General features: G+C 42.9%; 1 protein-coding gene across 1 annotated transcript in view; it reads left to right on the top strand.

The window, feature by feature from the left end:
- The window catches only part of LOC135556190 (leucine rich adaptor protein 1-like), a 21,783-nt gene extending 2,083 nt beyond the window's left edge, over nucleotides 1-19,700 (top strand). Inside the window, exon 2 of the mRNA XM_064989184.1 lies at nucleotides 18,046-19,700. Coding sequence (XP_064845256.1) covers nucleotides 18,046-18,861 — 816 coding nt within the window. The 3' untranslated portion in view covers nucleotides 18,862-19,700. The remainder of the gene's footprint in view (nucleotides 1-18,045) is intronic.
- The last annotated feature ends 2,043 nt before the right edge of the window (nucleotides 19,701-21,743 follow it).

The following is a 21,743-nucleotide window of genomic DNA, read 5'->3' on the forward strand; positions in this document are numbered from 1 at the left end:
AAAACAAGTGTAGAAATTGTACTGAACAAAAATATAAATGCTGCATGCAACAATTTCAACATTTTTACAGTTCATTTCAGGAAATCAGTCAATTTAAATAAATTCAAAAGGCCCTGATCTATGGATTTCACATGACTAGATAGGGGCGCAGCCGTGGGGAGCAAGGCACAACCAATCAGGATGAGTTTTTCACCACAAAGGGGCTTTATTACAGACAGAAATGCTCCTCAGTTTCATCAGCTGTCCGGGTGACTGCCAGGTGAAGAAGCCAGATGTGGAGGTCCTGGTCTGGCTTGGTTACATGTGGTCTGTGGTGGTGAGGCCGGTTGGACATACCTCCAAATGATCTAAAATGATGTTGGAGGCTTATGGTAGAGAAATTAAGAGTAAATTCATTGGCAACAGCTCTGGTGGACATTTCTGCAGTCAGCATGCCAATTGCACACTCCCTCAAAACTTGAGACATCTGTGGCATGGTGTTGTGTGACAAAACTACATATTTTAGAGTGGTCTTTTATTGTCCCCAGCACAAGGTGCACTAGCTTCTTGATATGCCAAACCTGTCAGGTAGATGGATTATCTTGGTGAATGAGAAATGCTCACGAACAGGGATTATAAGAACATTTGTGCACAACATTTGAGAGAAATAAATATTTTGTGCATATGGAACATTTCTGGGATATTTTATTTCAGCTCATGAAACATGGGACCAACACATTACATGTTGTGTTTTGATTTTTGTCGAGTGTATATATACAGTACCAGTCAAAAGTTTGGCCGCACCTACTCATTCAAGGGTTTTTCTTTATTTTACATTGTAGAGTAATAGTGAAGACATCAAAACTATGAAATAACACATATGGAATCACATAGTAACCAAAAAAGTGTTAAACAAATCAAAATATATTTTATAATTCAGACTCTTCAAAGTAGCCTTGATGACAACTTTGCACACTCGACCAGCTTCATGAGGAATGCATAGTCACTTTAACTCTACCTACATGTACATATTACCTCAATTACCGACTAACTGGTGCCCCTGCACATTGACTGTACCGGTACCCCCTGTATATAGCCTCGCTATTGTTATTTTACTGCTGCTCTTTAATTATGTTACTTTTATTTTATTTTATTATTTTCTTAAAACTTCATTGTTGGTTAAAAGGGCTTGTAAGGACAAAAAAATTGATAGCCGTGCCATATAGATTGCAAAATAGTTGGGAAGACATTTTTGAGTTACCGATTCCATGGCACATGGTTTATGAACCGATATGCAAAACAACGCCTGATTCAAAACTTAGGATTTTTACATTTAAATTATTCTACACAATTTTTGCAACCAACAGAATGTTATTTATATGGGGGATACTATTATGACACAAGGCAAGACCCAGATGCAGCCACAGGAGGCAGTTGGTTGGAGTCTTACACTATTTATTAATCCAATCGGGGAAGGCAAGAGAATGATCATGGACAGGCAAAAGGGTCAGAACCAGTTCAGAGTTCAACAGGTACCAAAGGGCAGGCGGAATCAAGTTCAGGGCAGGCAGGATGATAAAGCTGTTGGGAAAGTAGTCCAGAGTCAGGCAGGGGTCAAAACTGGGAAGATTATCAAAAAGAGTACAGGAAAACACACTGGTTGACTTGACTAACATACAAGAAGAACTGGCACTGAGAGACATGAAACACAGGGATAAAAACACTGGGGAGAATAAGCGACACCTGGAAGGGGGTGGAGACAATCACAGGAACAGGTGAAACAGATCAGGGCGTGACAGATACAACCTTCCCAGCTCTGCAGATTTTGCTGCGAAGAGGCAGAATCATTAGATCATTTGTTTTGGTACTGTCCATATGTAGCTGTTTTTGGTCACAAGTCCAGGAATGGCTGAAGAATTGCACTATTTTCCTGAAGCTAACCCTGCAGATAGCATTATTGGGCGATCTGAAAAGTCATAGTCAGTCGATCAATAACATAATAATATTTTTAGCAAAAATGAGACTCGATCTTAACTTGTAAATAAATAATCATAATAGTCATGGGAGCCTGGGAGCTGATAAACTGGACATCTACATCCAACAAGAGTCGGACAAAGCGATACAATAGCTAGAACCTTCTCATCGTGGATCTGGTAGGACAAAAAAAGCATGACGTTGACTGGCCAATTTGATCGTTTCCCTCAGGTTCCACTGTAGGTTACAGGGCGACATGTTGTGTGGACTAAAACAACATAAAACCGTGTGTATCATAATGCTCGATCAAATTAATTAGCCAGCTACAGTAATTTTGAAAAACATTGAGAAATAGTTTGGTAGATTTTTTTTCTAAAATTAGCCAGTTATCTACCTTTGATAAGTAGATAGCTAAAACAAAAATCTACATGCACTACAGAGGGCTACATTGGTCCACTAATAGAGGACTAGTTAAGGCTCAATGTTTAAAAAAATCTATATTTCTTTTAATGGTGCTGCTGCCCCTTCAGTACCCCTACTTCCCATGGCTGTGCTCTTTCTTGACCCTGCTGCTCATTCTGAATATTATAATCTAATCTGTTTTAAACCAGTGGCGGCCAGTGAAATGGGTGTATTTAAGATCTTGTTCAAATGCACAGATTGCTTTATATATGTTCTCAAAGAAACTACCGGTAGTTCGAAAATGTGGTGTCATATTTCTGTCATGCTGCTTTGTTGACAACTTCAACCACCCTGCGCCCCGGGTATTCAACCAATTAGTGGCCACCACTGGTTCTGACAGCACATCAATGTGGCATTGGAAAGCTTTTACACAAAAGGCCCCGATGGATGTGTCCTTCTAAAAACCGAAACAAGACACGTTTGGCGCCTTGGTTTGAATTGAAAACACACAAAGCAGTTTACATATACAAAGGATCTTAATTTGATCAATCTTTTGTTTGCCGAGAGTTTTCCTGCACCACAGGAAAAGCAGAGCAGAGCTTCGTGATTTACATAAATTCACTGAAAATTTGCAGTTACACAAGGCTATATTAACAGTATTGCACTTTTCATGTGGCCAGATTTTTGGCAGCTAATAGCCTAACCAAAGATCACGCAACATTATGGACTAAACCTTCAAATCCTGTTGCTGCAGGATATTTTTGCTTCAACAATACTGGTCAAATTAACATCATAAAATGCCATGTTATAGGAAAGGTACCCATAACAATCCAGTCTATAATGTTAATCCCAACTTTCTTGCTTTGCCAGCAATATAGTCAATAAGCCTACCTAAAGGAAATAGACAGCCATTGTATGATTTGAGTGCTGATGGTACTTTACACAGTGCTGACATGCTGGACCAATAGTGAGTGGTTTGATCAAACTAAATAGGGAGGGTTTGGAGGTTAGAGGGCATGAAGAGGGTCATAAATCTATGGGCGGCCAGCATCACATAACAACCCCTTGATTTCATCAGCCCTGCTGAGCCAGAGGATGCAGACAGAGGCTGTGTCCTAAATGGCATCATTTCCCTATATAGTGTACTATTTCTAACCAGAGCTCCGGTCAAAAATAGTGCACTATATAGGGAAAGGATGCCATTTGGGATGCAGCCAGAGGCTCGAGTGATTAAGAGCTAGCGTACCTCTTAGCCAGTACAGGGCTGGGCTGCTCTGTGTTGGACCTGTATTTCATCTCTCTGAGCGGGGCTGGGTAGCAGGAGAACAGAGGGGTACCGGACATTGCACTCTCATCAGAATTCTGCGTACACAGAATAGGCTACACGCATGTCTGCTTGCACATGCTCTGTCACACTCTCACCTTCTTACTGGCGACGGTGTCCTTTGTCGCCATTTTTCACCTATGCTCCTGTCCGCTGAGTGTCTTTTCTCACACACACACACACACACACACACACACACACACACACACACACACACACACACACACACACACACTCATAGGGCGGTAGCGCCGTCCTTTGTTGCATTTTCTCACCTTCTCTAACTGCCCTCTGATTATGTGCCCGGATTTAACGCAGGGAGCCGGCTGTCACTGAATCTCACCTGTCTCACTGCATGTGTGCGTGCCTGCTCGGGCATGTGCCTGGACAGAACACATGGATGGATGGACAATCATTGAGGACTCACCAGATACTACCACCAGAGCAGAGTGAGAACTGCTAACACTTTAACACAGGGCTCTGTTATGTGCAGACAGCTAGGGAATCTTTCCTTAATAAAGACTATTCTGTTTATTTAGCCCAAGTATCAGAGAGACTCCTAAAAGTCTATCCATGATGGATTTCAGTTAAACACTCTGAAATGGCTTGTTTCCACGATAGGATTATAAATGTGGTCTGTGTCTGTCCGTCCGTCCGTCCGTATAACCCTCTCCCGCATAGACAAAGCGTCTGTCTGTTTCGTTTGGAGGTCACAGGGAGGCTAGCTAGGACAGTAAGAGAATACCACTCCATAAATATTTACATTCCTATGTGCGAACTTTCTGTTATGTCTCAATAATTTAGACACAACACGAGCGATCTATTACCATGTGAGTCTTTCCCCCCCCCTCCACTTCAGTCCAATAGTTATTTTGAACGTACGTCATCAGTTGATCATATTGTTCAGACACAAATGGCTTAGTTGAGACAGACTGTGACACACTGGAACGTGAAGACAGACCGAGACGCAGATCATTCTCAGAGTCTGGTCTGAGACTGTTATGTGCTCAGTGTCAGGCTGTCTGATTACTGTCGGACTACTTTCCCTCCAGAAGGTCCACAGCTGCTGCCGAATCTCAGCTGTCTTTCTGAACAGCTTTATTGAGTTAAAGTTAACGGACGCTCCGTCCTCAATGACGGGCAGCCAGCTCCCTGTCATAGGGACTAAGACATATAGACGAGCCTCTTGTCTATATATCAGACAGCTACGTAGCTGCCTGTTTGGCTTCGACTGTATTTTCAGTCTGGAGCTCAACTGTAATAAAATAAAAAATACTTATTTCGACGTTTATGTCCACGTATAGGCTACTGTCTGCCGACTGTACCTGTGTGTGTCCTATTAAAATGACAAGTCCTGTGAATGCTACAAAGCGTTGTCGTAGCCCAGTGGATGACTCACTCCCTGCCTCTCCCTCTCACTGACTGCTGCTGTGCTGCACAGATGGAAGTCACAGGGGAGAGACGGTCTGCAGGCAGATAAAACAGATTAAACAGCCATATCCCTAATAGATATGGGAGTTTATCAAGACGGGATTTGTTTTCACATTTTTTTGTGGATCTGTGTATTCTAAGGGAAATGTGTGTCTCTAATGTGGTTGTACATTTGGCAGGAGGTTAGGAAGTGCAGGTCGTTTCCCACTTCATTTTGTGGGCAGTGGGCACATAGCCTGTCTTCTCTTAAGAGCCAGGTCTGCCGATGACGGCCGCACTCTATTACAAGGCCATGCTCACTGAGTCCGTATATAGTCAAAGCTTTCCTTCATTTTGGGTCAGTCACAGTGGTCAGGTATTCTGCTACTGAGTATTCTCTGTTTAGGGACAAATGACATTCCAGTTTGCTCTTTTTTTTGTTGTTGATTCTATCCAATGTGACAAGTAATTATCTTTTTGTTTTCTCATCATTTGGTTGGGTCTAATTGTGTTGCTGTGCCGGGGCTCTGTGGGATCTGTTTGTGTTTGTGAACAGAGTCCCAGTACCAGTTGGCTGAGGGGACTCTTCTCCAGGTTCATCTCTGTTGGTGAGGGCTTTGTTATGGAAGATTTGAGAATCACTTCCTTTTTAGGTGGCTGAAAGAATCTAATTGCTCTTTTCTGTATTTTGATCATTAGTGGGAATCTTCCTAATTCTGCTCTGCATGCATTATTTTGTGTTTTAAGTTGTACACGTAGGATGTTTTTGCAGAATTCTGCATGCAAAGTCTCAATTTGGTGTCTGTTCCATTTTATGAACTCATGGTTGGTGAGTGGGCCCTAGACCTCACAACCACAGGGAGAAATGGGTTCTAGAACTGATTCAAATATTTTTAGCCAGATCCTAATTGGGATGTCAAATTTGATGTTCCTTTTGATGGTGTAGAAGGCCCTTCTTGCCTTGTCTCTCAGATCGTTCACAGCTTTGTGGATGTTACCTGTGGTGCGGATGTTTAGGCCGAGGTAGGTATACTGTAGTTTTTCTCTTCCCTTTGTCTGTCTGAGAGAGCGAGAGAGAGATGGAAAGATAGGGTGACATTGTGCAGACCAGAAGGTTGGCTGTGGCGAGAGGCCTGTTCAGTCTCTAAGAGCCACTGGTTTTCACAGAGATGGAGCGAAAGAATGCGAGAGAGAGAGAGAGAGAGTGGTGGCAGGACAGACCGACTCACAGGAAGCCAGAGTGTTTAGAAGGGAGAGAGTCAATGTATATCGAGGGGTGCAAGTCTGTGGAGACTGACATGTACTTTTCCATCTCAGAGAGAAAGTGGGAGGTATCGATAGAGGGAGGGAAAGAAACAGAGCGGAAGGGAGTATGCAAACAGATGGAACAGCGGGAGGGCTGGGTTGAGAGGTCACCCTTCTGCTGTATCTGAACGTGCCTCTTATTAGAAAGAAATAGAGGGAGAGAGATGGATGGAGTTAGATAGAGATAGTATCTCCCTGCTCAAGGATGTCCACTTCACTCTGTTTGCAGGATAATAGAGAAAGAGAGAGCGAGAGGATGTTTTTGCAGAATTCTGCATGCAGTCTCAATTTGGTGTTTGTTCCATTTTGTGAACAAACCCCACCTTCTTCAACATATATACACTGCTCAAAAAAATAAAGGGAACACTAAAATAACACATCCTAGATGTAATGAAATATTCTTATTAAATACTTTTTTCTTTACATAGCTGAATGTGCTGACAACAAAATCACATAAAAATGATCAATGGAAATCAAATTTATCAACACATGGAGGTCTGGATTTGGAGTCACACTCAAAATTAAAGTGGAAAACCACACTACAGGCTGATCCAACTTTGATGTAATGTCCTTAAAACAAGTCAAAATGAGGCTCAGTAGTGTGTGTGGCCTCCACGTGCCTGTATGACCTCCCTACAACGAGGTGGCGGATGGTCTCCTGAGCGATCTCCTCCCAGACCTGGACTAAAGCATCCGCCAACTCCTGGACAGTCTGTGGTGCAACGTGGCGTTGGCGGATGGAGCGAGACATGATGTCCCAGATGTGCTCAATTGTATTCAGGTCTGGGGAACGGGCGGGCCAGTCCATAGCATCAATGCCTTCCTCTTGCAGGAACTGCTGACACTCCAGCCACATGAAGTCTAGCATTGTCTTGCATTAGGAGGAACCCAGGGCCAACCGCACCAGCATATGGTCTCACAAGGGATCTGAGGATCTCATCTCGGTACCTAATGGCAGTCAGGCTACCTCTGGCGAGCACATGGAGGGCTGTGCGCCCCCCCAAAGAAATGCCACCCCACACCATGACTGACCCACTGCCAAATCGGTCATGCTGGAGGATGTTGCAGGCAGCAGAACGTTCTCCACGGCGTCTCCAGACTGTCACGTCTGTCACATGTGCTCAACGTGAACCTGCTTTCATCTGAGAAGAGCACAGGGCACCAGTGGCGAATTTGTCAATCTTGGTGTTCTCTGGCAAATGCCAAACGTCTTGCACGGTGTTGGGCTGTAAGCACATCCCCCACCTGTGGACGTCGGGCCCTCATACCATCCTCATGGAGTCTGTTTCTGACCGTTTGAGCAGACACATGCACATTTGTGGCCTGCTGGAGGTCATTTTGCAGGGCTCTGGCAGTGCTCCTCTTGCTCCTCCTTGCACAAAGGCGGAGGTAGCGGTCCTGCTGCTGGGTTGTTGCCCTCCTATGGCCTCCATGCTCTGGACACTACGCTGACAGACACAGCAAACCTTCTTGCCACAGCTCGCATTGATGTACCATCCTGGATGAGCTGCACTACCTGAGACACTTGTGTGGGTTGTAGACTCTGTCTCATGATACCACTAGAGTGAAAGCACTGCCAGCATTCAAAAGTGACCAAAACATCAGCCAGGAAGCATAGGAACTGAGAAGTGGTCTGTGGTCACCACCTGCAGAACCACTCCTTTATTGGGGGTGTCTTGCTAATTGCCTAGAATTTCCACCTGTTGTCTATTCCATTTGCACGACAACATGTGAAATTTATTGTCAATCAGTGTTGCTTCCTAAGTGGACAGTTTGATTTCACAGAAGTGTGATTGACTTGGAGTTTCATTGTGTTGTTTAAGTGTTCCCTTTATTTTTTTGAGCAGTGTATATATAAACAAATTGGTGACAGAGAGTGAAAGAGCCCACCCTCTTCAACGTATATATGCCAGGACCCGTAATTACAAATTCCACATTGACCATAATTATGTTTACTTGCACAGTAATAATTTGATATTAAACTGATTATGGCAGCAGGCAGATGATGCAATAGTCATGTAAACACCTTACTCTGCTTATCTAATTTGGCGTAAGGTCAAAATCAAAGTAAGCATAGGCCAATTAAAACACCTAATTATCTGAGCAATCTTTCTAATTATTAGGACATGTAAACACCTGAACTTGCTAGCACCAACCGAGCAAGCTTCCTCTTTAGCTTGAGTGAAGTGAGTTCAGAATATCTAAATGTATGCATCTAAGAAGTGGTTTTCACGTACAAACTTTGTATGTCTGAACTCAGAATCAAATATGCTTCCCAAAAATAACATGGTCGCTGTGGTAGAACGCTTATTTTGATTGGCCATTCTCTGCATTTATCAGAGTGCCTTATTTCAGATGTGTCCATGTAAACAGGATTATTAGGCAAGTCATTCTTCTTGCAAAGCATGTAAACGTTTCAATCAAACTATTATATTCATCTGATTATCCACAATAATCACATGGTTGTGTGCATTTAACCATACTCACTGTTGCGTAGAGCACACAATAAGCTGTACCTACCTCGGCCTAAACATCAGCACCACAGGTAACTTCCACAAAGCTGTACAGTTTTATTTTACTAGGCAAGTCCGTTAAGAACAAATTCTTATTATAAATGACGGCCTAGGAACAGGGTGTTCACTGCCTTCTTCAGGGGTAGATGACAGATTTTTACCTTGTCAGCTCGGGTATTTGATCTTGCGACCTTTCGGTTACTGGCCCAAAGCTCTAACCACTAGGCTACCTGCCACTACAAGAGAAGGCAAGAAGGGCCTATGTCATCAAAAGGAACATACTAATTGGAGCGTCAAATTGTATCTGGCTAAAAATACTTGAGTAGGTTATAGAACCCATTGCCCTCTATGGTTGTGATTTCTGGGGTCCACTCACCAACCACGAACTCACAAAATGGGACAAACGCCAAATTGAGACTGCATGCAGAATTCTGCAAAAATATCCTCCGTATACAACGTAAAACACCATATAATACATGCAGAGCAGAATTAGGATGCTTCCCATTAATTATCAAAATCCCTTCAGTCAGCTGGTATTGGGACTCTGTTCACAAAAACAATCAGACCCCACAGAGCCCCACGACAGCAATACAATTAGACCAAACAAAAGAAAAAGAGAATCACTTGTAACATTGGAAAGAATCAACAACAAAAAAACAGCACAAAGTGGAATGTTATTTGAGAGAGGCCGCCATTGGTACTCCTGTTTCTTAAGAGAAGACAGGCTATGTGCACACTGGCCACAAAATGAGGAGGAAACTGAGCTGCACTTCCTAACCTCCTGCCCAATGTAGAACAATATTAGACACATATTTCCATCAGATTACACAGACCCACAAAGAATTTGAAAACAAATCAAATCTTGAGAAACTCCCATATCTATTGGGTGAAATACCACAGTGTGCCACCACAGCGGCAAGATTTGTGACCTTTTGCAGCAACAAAAGGGCAACCAGTTGAGCACAAAAGCTGTTGTAAATACAACCTATATTTATCTGTTTATTTATTTTCTCTATCATACTTAAGCTATTGGAACATTATTACACTGTACATAGCCAATAATATAACATTTGCAATGTCTATATTCTTTTAAAACCTGTTTTAGTTCAATGTTTACTGCTAATTTCTGATTTGTTTATTTCCGTTTTTGTTTATTGACATTTCACTTGCTTTGGCAATGTAAACATATTTTTCCCATGCCAATAAAGCCTGAGAGATTGAGTTTGTTGTTTTATTCCCCTGCAGGGCTACAGCAGTGCGCCACGGCGCCTATTTGCAGTGTGACATTGCCAGACTGGTCTCAGCATTGGAGCGTGTCTATGGCTCATTGGTCTGTAGGGTCAGCTGTGTGTGCATTCAAGCTAAATCATAACACTGTGTGTGTTTGTGTGTGAGGGGCATGCGCGTCTAGATTCCTGCTTGTTGAAATGGCACATCAAGCCTGGAAATCTGATTTTCCCCTAGAGTAAGAGGTCCTATCCCTGGCCCTGTCGATACAGTTACATCTCAAGAAGCATCGAGCGCTAGCTTGTCATTTTGGGATGAAGGCTGAGGATACTAGAGTGCTAAAAGTGCTTTGCGCGTACACACACACACACACACACACACACACACAGAGTGCTGTTTATTTGGTGTGAGTTCAGCTGAGCGCCGGTGAAAGAATTTCCAGAATCCTGTGGATTAGCCGGGAGCTGTCAGTCCCAGCGCCTCCTTTGGAAAACTGGAGTCTTTTTGGCTGTGAAAACACCTCTACAATCCTCAAGGCCGCTGAGGGCTAAACTCCAAAAGGCAATAAACTCCCTTCTCCCCATCCTACTGCAGACTGTCCGTAAGACAGCCCTATAGGAAGGTTGGCATTGATACTGGCACACAGGCATGCATTGAGAGAGCATACAGATGGACACTCAGCCAGACCTGAGCCTCTTCAGCGACATGGTGTGTCTGCCACCGCAAATCAAATCAAAAGTTTATTTCAGATTTGTAGATGTTATTGTAGGTGCAGTGAAATGCTTGTGTTTCCAGCTTCAACAGTGCACTAAAACCTAGCAATAGAAAACAATACACACATAATCCAAAAAGGTAAAAAGAAAGAAATGAAGAAATGTCGGAACGAATATAAATAATATACACTGTATGTATGTGAATAGAAAAGGTGTGTATAGCGGTAGTTATATAGGATGAGTCAAGACTAAAATAATCTATATAGAAATAAAGTGGGGGAAACAGTATGTAATCATTATTAAAGTGACCAGTGTTCTATGACTCTATGTTCATAGAGCAGTGGCCTCGAAGGAGGCCTGGAGACAGAAGCTATTCATCAGCCTCTCGGTCCCAGCTTTGATGCACCTGTACAGTCTCCGCCTTCTAGATGGTAGCGGGGTGACTAAAGTGGGGGGGGGGGCACACAGGCCGTGGCTCAGATGGCTGGGGTCTTTGATGATCTTCTTGGTCTTCCAGTGGCACCAGGTCCTGTGCCGAGCCATGGGAATAATATTTACAGCTATGCTCAGCAGTTTATCACTCAGCTTCAAGAGAAACTGCCAGCTAAAACCCCAAACCTCAACAACCTCAAACCTGAAAAAAACCCAGCCCTGCTGTCTACACTTACAAAAAAGTGAACCTGAGCTGGCAGGAGTGCATACATTTTCTATTGGAAAGTATAGGGCCTAAGAAGTTGAGTCTAAGGCAATGTTATCCCACTTCCAATCCCTTTGTTTCCCTGGATGGAGAATAGTTCACTGAAAGGGCACTCAGTCAGTCACTCAGTGGAAGGTTGATTGATGAAACAATATCCATTGTGTTTTATATTATCGGCAGAGACGTATGTGGCAGGTGTCACGTTCTGACCTTTTATTTCCTTTGTTTTGTCTTTATTTAGTATGGTCAGGGCGTGAGTTGGGGTGGGCAGTCTGTTTGTTTTTCTATGTTGGTTTTTGTGTTCAGCCTAGTATGGTTCTCAATCAGAGGCAGGTGTCGTTATTTGTCTCTGATTGAGAATCATATTTAGGTAGCCTAGGTTTCACTGTTGGTTGGTGGATGTTTGTTTCCGTGTGAGTGTTTGTCGCCACACGGTACTGTTTCGGTTTTCATTTTCATCACATTGTTTATTGTTTTGTATTTCAGTGTTCAGTTAGTTTTTAATAAATCGTCATGAACACTTACCACGCTGCATCTTGGTCCAATCCTTACTCCTCTTCAGACGAAGGGGAAATCTGCCGTTACAGCAGGGTCTACAGACAATCACGGATTGCAAAAGGAAAACCAGCCCCGTCGCGGACATCGATGTCTTGCTCCCAGACAAATTAAACAACTTCTTTGCGCGCTTTGAGGGTAATAGAGTGCCACCGACACGGCCCGCTACCAAAGACAGTGGGCTCTCCTTCTCCGGGGCCGACATGAGTAAAACATTTAAACGTGTTAACCTTCGCTAGGTATCCCTAGCTGTGTCCTCAGAGCATGCACAGACCAGCTGGCTGGTGAGTTTACAAACGTATTCAATCTCTCCCTATCCCAGTCTGCTGTCCCCACATGCTTCAAGATGGACACCATTGTTCCTGTTCCCAAGAAAGCTAAGGTAACTGAACTATATGACTATCATCCCGTAGCACTCACTTCTGTCATCATGAAGTCCTTTGAGAGACTATTCAAGGATCATATCACCTCCACCCTACCTGTCACCCTAGACCTACTTCAATTTGCTTACCGCCCCAATAGATCCACAGACGATGCAATCGCCATCACACTGCCTGCCCTATCCCATCTGGACAAGAGGAATACCTATGTAAGAATTCTGTTATTTTTAATTTTTATTTTTTAATTTTACCTTTATTTAACCAGGCAAGTCAGTTAAGAAAAATGTCTTATTTTCAATGACGCCCTGGGAACAGTGGGTTAACTGCCTGTTCAGGGGCAGAACGACAGATTTGTACCTTGTCAGCTCGGGGGTTTGAACTCGCAACCTTCTGGTTACTAGTCCAACGCTCTAACCACTAAGTTACCCTACCGCCCCAATTGACAACAGCTCAGCATTCAACACCATAGTACCCTCCAAACTCCTCATTAAGCTTAAGGCCCTGGGTCTCGACCCCGCCTTGTGCAACTGGGTCCTGGACTTCCTGACAGGCCGCCCCCAGGTGGTGAAGGTAGGAAACAACATCCCCACTTTGCTGATCCTCAACACTGGGGCACCACAAGGATGCGTTCTCAGCCCTCTCGTGTACTCCCTGTTCACCCACAACTGCGTGGCCATGCACGCCTCCAACTCAATCATCAAGTTTGCAGACGACACTACAGTGGTAGGCTTGATTGCCAACAACAACGAGACAGGTAAGAGGTGAGGGCCCTCAGAATGTGGTGTCGGGAAAACAACCTCTCACTCAATGTCAGAAAAACAAAAGAGATGATCGTGGACTTCAGGAAACAGCAAAGGGAGACGGCCCCTATCCACATCGATGGGACAGCAATGGAGAAGGTGGAAAGTTTTAAGTTCCTCGGTGTACAATCACAGACAAACTGAAATGGTCCACTCACACAGACAGTGTGGTGAAGAAAGCGCAATAGTGCCTCGTCAACCTCAGGAGGCTGAAAAAATGTAGCTTGTCACTGAAAACCCTCACTAACTTTTACAGGTGCACAATTGAGAGCATCTTGTCGGGCTGTATCACCGCCTGGTACGGCAACTGCACCGCCCACAACCGCAGGACTCTCCAGAGGGTGGTGCGGTCTGCACAACGCATCACCAGGGGCAAACTACCTGCCCTCCAGGAATCCTGTAACACCCGATGTCACAGGAAGGCAAAAAAAGATCATCAAGGACAATAACCACCCGAGCCACTGTCTGTTCATCCAGAAGGCAAGGTCAGAACAGGTGCAACAAAGCTGGGACCGAGAGACTGAAAATCAGCTCTCGGCCATCAGATTATTAAACAACCACCACTAGTACAGAGAGGTGGCTGCATACCTACAGACTTGATATCATTGGCCACTTTAATAAATGGAACACTAGTCACTTTAATAATGCCACTTTAAGAATGTATACATATCTCACATTACTCATCCCATATGTATATACTGTATACTGTGTCCTTCACTATCGCATCTTAGCCGTTCTGTCACTGCTCATCCATATATTTTATACTAATATTCTCATCCCATTCCTTTACTTGATTGTGTGTATTAGGTTTTGTTGTGGAATTTGTTAGATATTGGGTTTTGTTGTGGAATTGTTAGATATTATCTATTAGATAATGCTGCACTGTCAGATCTAGAAGCATAAGCATTTCACTACACTCGCAATAACATCCCTGTGTAGGTGACCAAAGAAATTGGATTTGATTTGATAAACAACATTGTCCTCTATTACGTCTGTGCTTCCCATATTACTCTCATGATCACATTTCTCTTGTTTCCAAATGAGTGTTTTGTGGTTGTAGTTATGATGATGCAGGCTGACCGAGATGAATGGCGGATCTATATCCACATGATTGATGTATTGCTCTGTCTAAGGCATGCAGAGACTTGAAGGTACAGCCGTTAATACTATGTAGTGACCATGTTTTAAGGCTCTAGAAATCCATCAATAGGCTTTTTCATTGACTTGACCTGCAGGGTCATGGTGGGGGGTACACAAAGACTGCAAAAGATCCGAGATCTTGTGTGCTTTATGTGTGCGCGCTTAATCCACTGTCCTGGAACTGTAGACTTTAGGCTATGAGACTCACAGTTGCATTCTAAGAGTGTGATGTATTCAGTTGGCAGTTGGTTCTGCTATCCCTGGGGCCAGTCCAGAAAGCACAGTATACGTTGGAGGGTCTGCAGAGACAGGGAGGCACTCATTACCACAGCAAAGTCAGTGTGACTTTGCCATCAGCAGAACAACTCTTATACATGTAACTTATAGAGAGAGAGAGAGAGAGGCCCTAGCTCCTGACTGGACTGGAGCACATCTCTGCTATTGTGTTCTGTTGGATTTCCCATCTTGCACTGCTTTTTCCCTTCTCTCTCCCTTTAGCTTATTCAACATCCCTCCTACACGCATTAAAAAAGCAGTGGTGCCTCCTTATTTCCATAAGTGGACTCGTAAAATAAACCCATTAAAAATGATATATAATTTACTGCTGTTGGCAACTTCTTTTGTCTGTGAGGAATGAAACTTACCCCTAATTATATTTTATCTTCTTGTTCCCATCACCCTGCTACAACATTCATCGTCCACCCTTCACCTTATACCTTTTTCTCTCTTTCACATTATGTTTATTAAGAAAAAAGTATATCTCCCCCAGAGGAGGCTGGTGAGCTATAGGAGGAAGGGCTCATTATAAAGTCTGGAATGGAATGAATCGAACGGTGTCAAACAGAAGTGTTTTCAAAATTGAGAGAAGAGGGGAGGAGGAACAGATGAAGCCAGGAGGGCAGATCAGATGAGGCTGGTGGGAGGAGCATCTTTGACTCCTTTCCATTGATTCCATTCCAGGCCTTACAATGGGCCCATCCTCATATAGCTCCTCCCTTCAGCCTTTTTCACGTCTTTCCATAGATTTTCAAGCCGATTAAGTCAAATCTGTAACTAGGCCACTCAGGAACATTCAATGTCTTCATGGTAAGCAACTCAAGTGGATACATGGCCTTTTGCTTTAGGTTATTGTTCTGCTGAAAGGTGAATTTGCCTCCCAGTGTCTATTAGAAACCAGACTGAACCAGGTTTTCACTAGGATTTTGCCTGTGCTTTGCTCTATTCCATTTTTTTAAAATCCTAAACTCCCTAGTCATTGCTGATGACAAGCATACCCATAACATGATGCAGCCATTGCCATGCTTGTAAAAATGAACAGTGGTACTCAGTGATGTGTTGCATTTGCCCCAAACATAACTCTTTGTATTCATGACACAAAGTTAATTCCTTTGCCAAATTCTTTGCTGTTTTTCTTTTGTGCCTTATTGTAAACAGAATGCATGTTTTGGAATATTTGTATTCTGTACAGGCTTCCTTCTTTTCACTCTGTTTTGGCCTCATGGTGAAATCCCTGAGCGGTTACATTCCACTCAACAGAGTTAAGGAGGAACGACACCTGTATCTTTGTGGCTGGGTGTATTGATAGACCATCCAAAGTGTAATTATTAACCATGCTCAAAGGGATATTCAATGTCTGATTTTTTTTTTGACCAATAGGTGCCCTTCTTTGTGAGGCATTGGAAAACCTCCCTGGTATTTGAGGTTGAATCTGTGTTTGGAATTCCCTGCTTGACTGAAGGAATTTACCGATAATTGTATGTGTGGGGTAAAGAGATGCGGTAGTCATTAAAAAATCATGTTAGACACTATTGCACACAGAGTTCATGTAACGTATTATGTGACTTGTTAAAGCACATTGCTACTACAGAACTTATTTAGGCTTGCCATAACAAAGTGGCTTAATATTTATTTTCAAGACATTTCAATTTTTCATGTCTTATTAATTTGTAAAAATGTTGAAAAAACAATTTTTTTTTTTGTGTAGGCTAGTGACACAAAATCTCAATATAATACTTTTTTAAATTCAGGCTATAATACCTTTTAAATTCAGGCTATAACACAACAAAAGTTGGGAAAAGTCAAAAGGGTGTGAATACATTCTGAAGGCATTGTATATATCTGGACACTTTCATATCTACTCTCTTCATCCTCTTCTCCCTCCGTTATTCTCTCACCTCTCTCTTCCCTCTCCTTGTCTTCCTCTTACCCCTCCATCCTAACCCATACCTACCTCTTCTATCTCTCCCCTAACTCTCTCACACCTCCCTCACTCAAAAAAATAGGGGTTCAACAACGGTTCTTCTAAAATCCTCAAACTTCCTTGTAAAACCTTTGTTTTTGGCACTGAAGAATGCCCCCAAAAAGTCCTTCCAAGAACCCCATTGGAGGTGGGGATTCTTGCTGGAACCTAACTGCCCAGCTGAAGGACAGCAGGTGCAGGCACTTAACAGAAACATTTTAAGATCTCCTCAATTTCAGGTAAGGTTCCTCCCTTTACGATCTAAATTTATATTGTTTTATGATGATACCATCTATCTTTTTATATTTGTGCAGATGGTTGTGTTATTTGAGACTTTCTCTCTTTAAAAAAAATATTTCTAAACCAGAAAATGAACACAATTCAATGGATATGACTCAACAAAGAGGTAAGAATATGTTGAAGGCTATAGCGCAGATGACTGAATTGCTCACTTATTTGTGTGTGTCTGTTTGCAGGTATACTGACGAGGAGGCACACAAAGGTATGAACAATTGGTATTGGTTTGTCTGATAATGTTATCCACATGTATCATCTACAATTCATTTGAATGAATGGTTTCTCTAAAACCTTATAGGACTCAGTCACAGCAGCCATCTTCCTCTTCTGTTATCTTTTCAATGAAGATCCCAGAGGCCTTCACATTATGGACAAGGTATGTGTATGAAAACCGTTGTCAAAAGTGACGTTTTTTTCATTCGCATCATTTTTAACTACAAAAACCAAGATATTACTACTGTCATGTGCACATTTTGTTAATCATCTGTGTAATTGTATATATATTTTTTTGTATTCACAGACTTCACCCTGCCTACACCTTTGATGAATATAAAATGAAACCTGTTCGATCACCATGCACTGCAAAATCATTCTGGCTATGGATAGTCTACAGAGGACATCTACATCAACACGCCAGAGGATATACCATTGGACTTGGGGCTGGCAGTGTACCTCATTTTTAGATTTTTAGATTCTGCTTTGCCACTAAAATCCTAATAAACACTGACAAGTAAAACATTGTGTTATTTTTCTTATTGTTGTGCTGATTGTTATGATTATTATTATTATTAATAATAATAATAACGGGGGAGGGAGAGGGTGGTTAAAAAAGGAACCCCCAAAAAGTTGTTTCTAGAACTGTTAATGGGGGTTCTTCAAATAAATTATATGCCCCCCCCCCTAGTTTCAATTTGAAGAACCCGTAAAGGATCCTCCAGGAACCTTTTCTTTTTAAGGGTGCTCCTCTCTCCTGGGTCCATTGATTTCCTCCCACCCTCTCTCCTCTTTTCTCCCACCCTCTCCTCTTTTCTCCCACCCTCTCTCCTCTCTGCTGGATCAATAAAGTACAAATTCATCTTCTTCTCCATAGGCCCACCTGCGCTCGGTGGATGTGAAGATCCTGCAGCAGCTGCTGGCGGTGCACGAGGGGATCGAGGCATGCAAGTGGCTCATGGAGGAGCGCGGCACCCTGGCCAGCCGCTGCAGCAGCTTGACCAGCAGCCAGTACAGCCTGGGAGAGGGCCCTGGAGGAGACACCTCCTGGAGAGACAGCTGGAGCAGCCTGCAGGACCCCCTCAACGACAAGCTGGATAACATCTCTATAGGTAGCTACCTGGACACCCTGGCGGACGACATGGATGAGTACTGCCCCTCTAGTTCTGAGTATGCACTGTGTTCTACTCCACTGGGGACTGAGATGCCCACTCGGACTGGCGGAGGGACAGGTGCTGGGGCGGGGAGAGGTGCTGGAGTAGGGGCAGTGTCTGGGGCAGAGCTTTTGGCTGGGGCAGGAGCTGAGTTGGGACCGGGCACAGGCAGCAAGGTAGTTGTTGGGCCTGGGGCTCCCCAAGTCAAGCCAGAGATCCCCAAAGAGGAGCCTCCCATTTGGACTAAGGCCAAAAAGGTAGTGAAAGGAACCACCATCACCAAGGACTCCAACCAAATGCAGCAGCCCAGTAAGAGCAATGGCGTCCTGGAGAAGGCAGTCAGGCAAGCAGGAGGACTTGCTGACTCGGCCCGGGCCTGCCTGGCTGAGAAGCTGGGGAAAAACCAGAGCCCCAAACTCAAACCCTATAAGAACGGCAAGATAGACCTGGATGGCTGCAAGATGAACGGCACAATGCACCTGGAGTATGACGCCCATTGGCGATGGGTGCAGTCGCAGGATGATGTTACATTTCTGTGAGGTGGATGTATTACGCCACAAAAGACGCTTAGCCTGCTCCCATGTGATGACCAAACAGGTCAAGGGTTAAGAGAAAGGGGTCTTGGACTGGTGCTGTGGTTGATTGCAGTTATTATACAAACTTCTACCATTGCGATTGTACAAGACATCAGGTGTGGATGAGTAGGAGAGTACAACACCATTACATTATGTTCTATTCACTCTAAATGTGACTGCACTAACTTTCTAGAACATTGACAGTATTATATTTGGGATAAAGTTGATATTTTGTTTACCCTCTCTTCCTGTGGGCATTGTAACATACAGTACCACAGAAAATTTTCCAAAATAAAATATATTTGTTACACATACACATCTATAGAACCTAGTTAATGACCAAAGTTTGCCCTTACTGATCAATCCCATGTCAAAATGATTGTAAAACACCCTATCTATGAATTATAGATCCCTGAATCCTTCTCATACATACCATAGCATGCAAAGAGCATCTTGAATGTTCCTACTGTTTGCACATGATTGCTATTGTGGATGTCCTAAAACTACCTAAAGTACTTAACCAGTCAATGCAATATGTATAATCAGTGAATCGCAATGCAATGAATCTGTGCATCAGGTTCTTATGTTGGTGGATGTGTTAAAAAAATGTGTCAATATGGCTGAGTTTAAATATTGTTATTTTGTGGATTATACAGTATTTTTCATTTGGAAAGCAGATGTTGTCATTGGTGTAATCCTAAACTATTATGCGTGTATCTCCCATTCCAAGATAACTGGACTGTTTTTCTGATAATCCTGATGGTTTAAATGACTGATTTGCCCTCTTTCAGTACTCTGCTGTCTTAATGAGTCCAACTGTCTCTGTTCTTTTACTCGGTGTTGAGTGGTGTGAAGATATTACAGTAATTTGGGTGGGTGAAAATTGCATGTCATGTGCTGACTGGTTTATTGGTAAAAAAAAATCACCATGAAAAATGTGTGAAAAGCTTAATACAAAGGAAGGAAAGTGATATTCCCTCGAAGCCATTTGTATTCGGTTATAAACAACCCACTCTCACACAGAACCAAGCTAATAATATCTCAACACTCCAAGGGAGGGGTTGCCAGGACAACTGAGAGAGGGTGAGAGAGAGAAAGTTCACGTGTGTATGTACATGTCTGCGTGTGTCCGTGTGAGTGCACGTCTATGCATTGATGTGTGTGTGTGTGTTTGCAACTGGCTGCTGTGCACAGCTGCTCTGCTAGATTTAGATGAGGATGGAGGCGTCTCAAGGGGCTGTTCTTAATTAGGCTATCCCCTTTTTCATCATGGGAAAACCACACATTTCACTCCACCTATCTGTTGTATATAAGAATCAAACATGTAAAAGAAATGAATAGTAATTGTCTCACCCCATCACCCTCTCCCATCCCATCCCATTCTACCCTGTCGCCATTAGTCATATAATGCACTGTATTTGTTAGATAATGGATACCAGATAAGGTTTGTGTATTGCATAGGCATTGTGAATGTTATCAGATCTATTCTGCATATCATGAAATGAGATTAGTGTAACAAATCAATTTAGGAAGGAGTGTTTTCAATTTAATTAAGTTAGGATCTCCCTTTGTGATGTTTTGAATTCTGTATACTCATGCCTTTACTTCCTTGTTAGCTGCCTTAGTTCTATGGTTCTAGGGTGTCTGTCTCTGTGTGATGTCTTTGCTTGCGTGGCTCCAGTTCTGTACCACTCAGCACTCCTATCAGAGCAACCTTATAATATGTTTCAGATGAGTTCTCACTTAAAGACCTCAGCGAGACTCCGTGACGGGCAGACAGGGTAGGCAGTGCTTACCCTGTGATAGTCTAATAAAAGAAAAGCTGTTGTGAAATAATTATACATGTTGAAAAGTCAAATAACTTCCTAAAACTGCACCAAAACCTCAGGAAAGGAACCAGGGTATCCATGCCTTTCCATCCATCAAAGCCATTGAAATCCTTGACGTGCACTGCCTTTCCCGATTCCATCCCAGTCACTGTTAATGGACAGGTTCAGCTTTGCCTAGTTTGAAGTAGCTCCATTGAAGACAGATGTCATATTTTGGGCGTGCGTATTGCCTCAATATGTTGTGTGGGTATTGCCCTGGGGTAAGCTGTGCATATTTGGCCATGTCCATGTGATGAGTGTTACATTTCATCTTATATAATTATACAAAATCTGACAAGTTCCCATGTCTGATATTAGTGTACATTCCATGTGTTGTTGTAAGTGTATTTTTAATGTCTCACACTTCCTTTTACTTCTGCATTCCCCCTCAACATCCCCTGGCCCCCTTACCTATTCCCTGTCTACTGTATCTACAGTTGAAGTCGGAAGTTTACATACACTCAGGTCATTCAAAAAAAACGAGACATTAAAACTCGTTTTTCAACCACTCCACAAATGTCTTGTTAACAAACTATAGTGTTACTAAGTCGGTTAGGACATCTACTTTGTGCATGACACAATTCATTTTTCCAACAATTGTTTAAAGACAGATTCTTTCACTTATAATTCACTGTCTCACAATTCCAGTGGGTGAAAAGTTTGCATACACTAAGTTGACATGCCTTTAAACAGTTAGGAAAATTCTAGAAAATGATGTTGTTGCTTTAGAAGCTTCTGATGGGCTAATTGACATCATTTGAGTCAATTGGAGGTGTACCTGTGGATGTATTTCAAGGCCTACCTTCAAACTCAGTGCCTCTTTGCTTGACATCATGGGAAAATCAAAAGAAATCAGCCCCCAAAAAATGTAGACCTCCACAAGTCTGGTTCATCCTTGGGAGCAATTTCCAAACGCCTGAAGGTTCCACGTTCATCTGTACAAACAACAGTACGCAAGTATAAACACCATGGGACCAC

The sequence above is a fragment of the Oncorhynchus masou genome, chromosome 15 (assembly GCF_036934945.1).
Source record: "Oncorhynchus masou masou isolate Uvic2021 chromosome 15, UVic_Omas_1.1, whole genome shotgun sequence".
NCBI classification, from domain to species: Eukaryota; Metazoa; Chordata; class Actinopteri; order Salmoniformes; family Salmonidae; genus Oncorhynchus; species Oncorhynchus masou.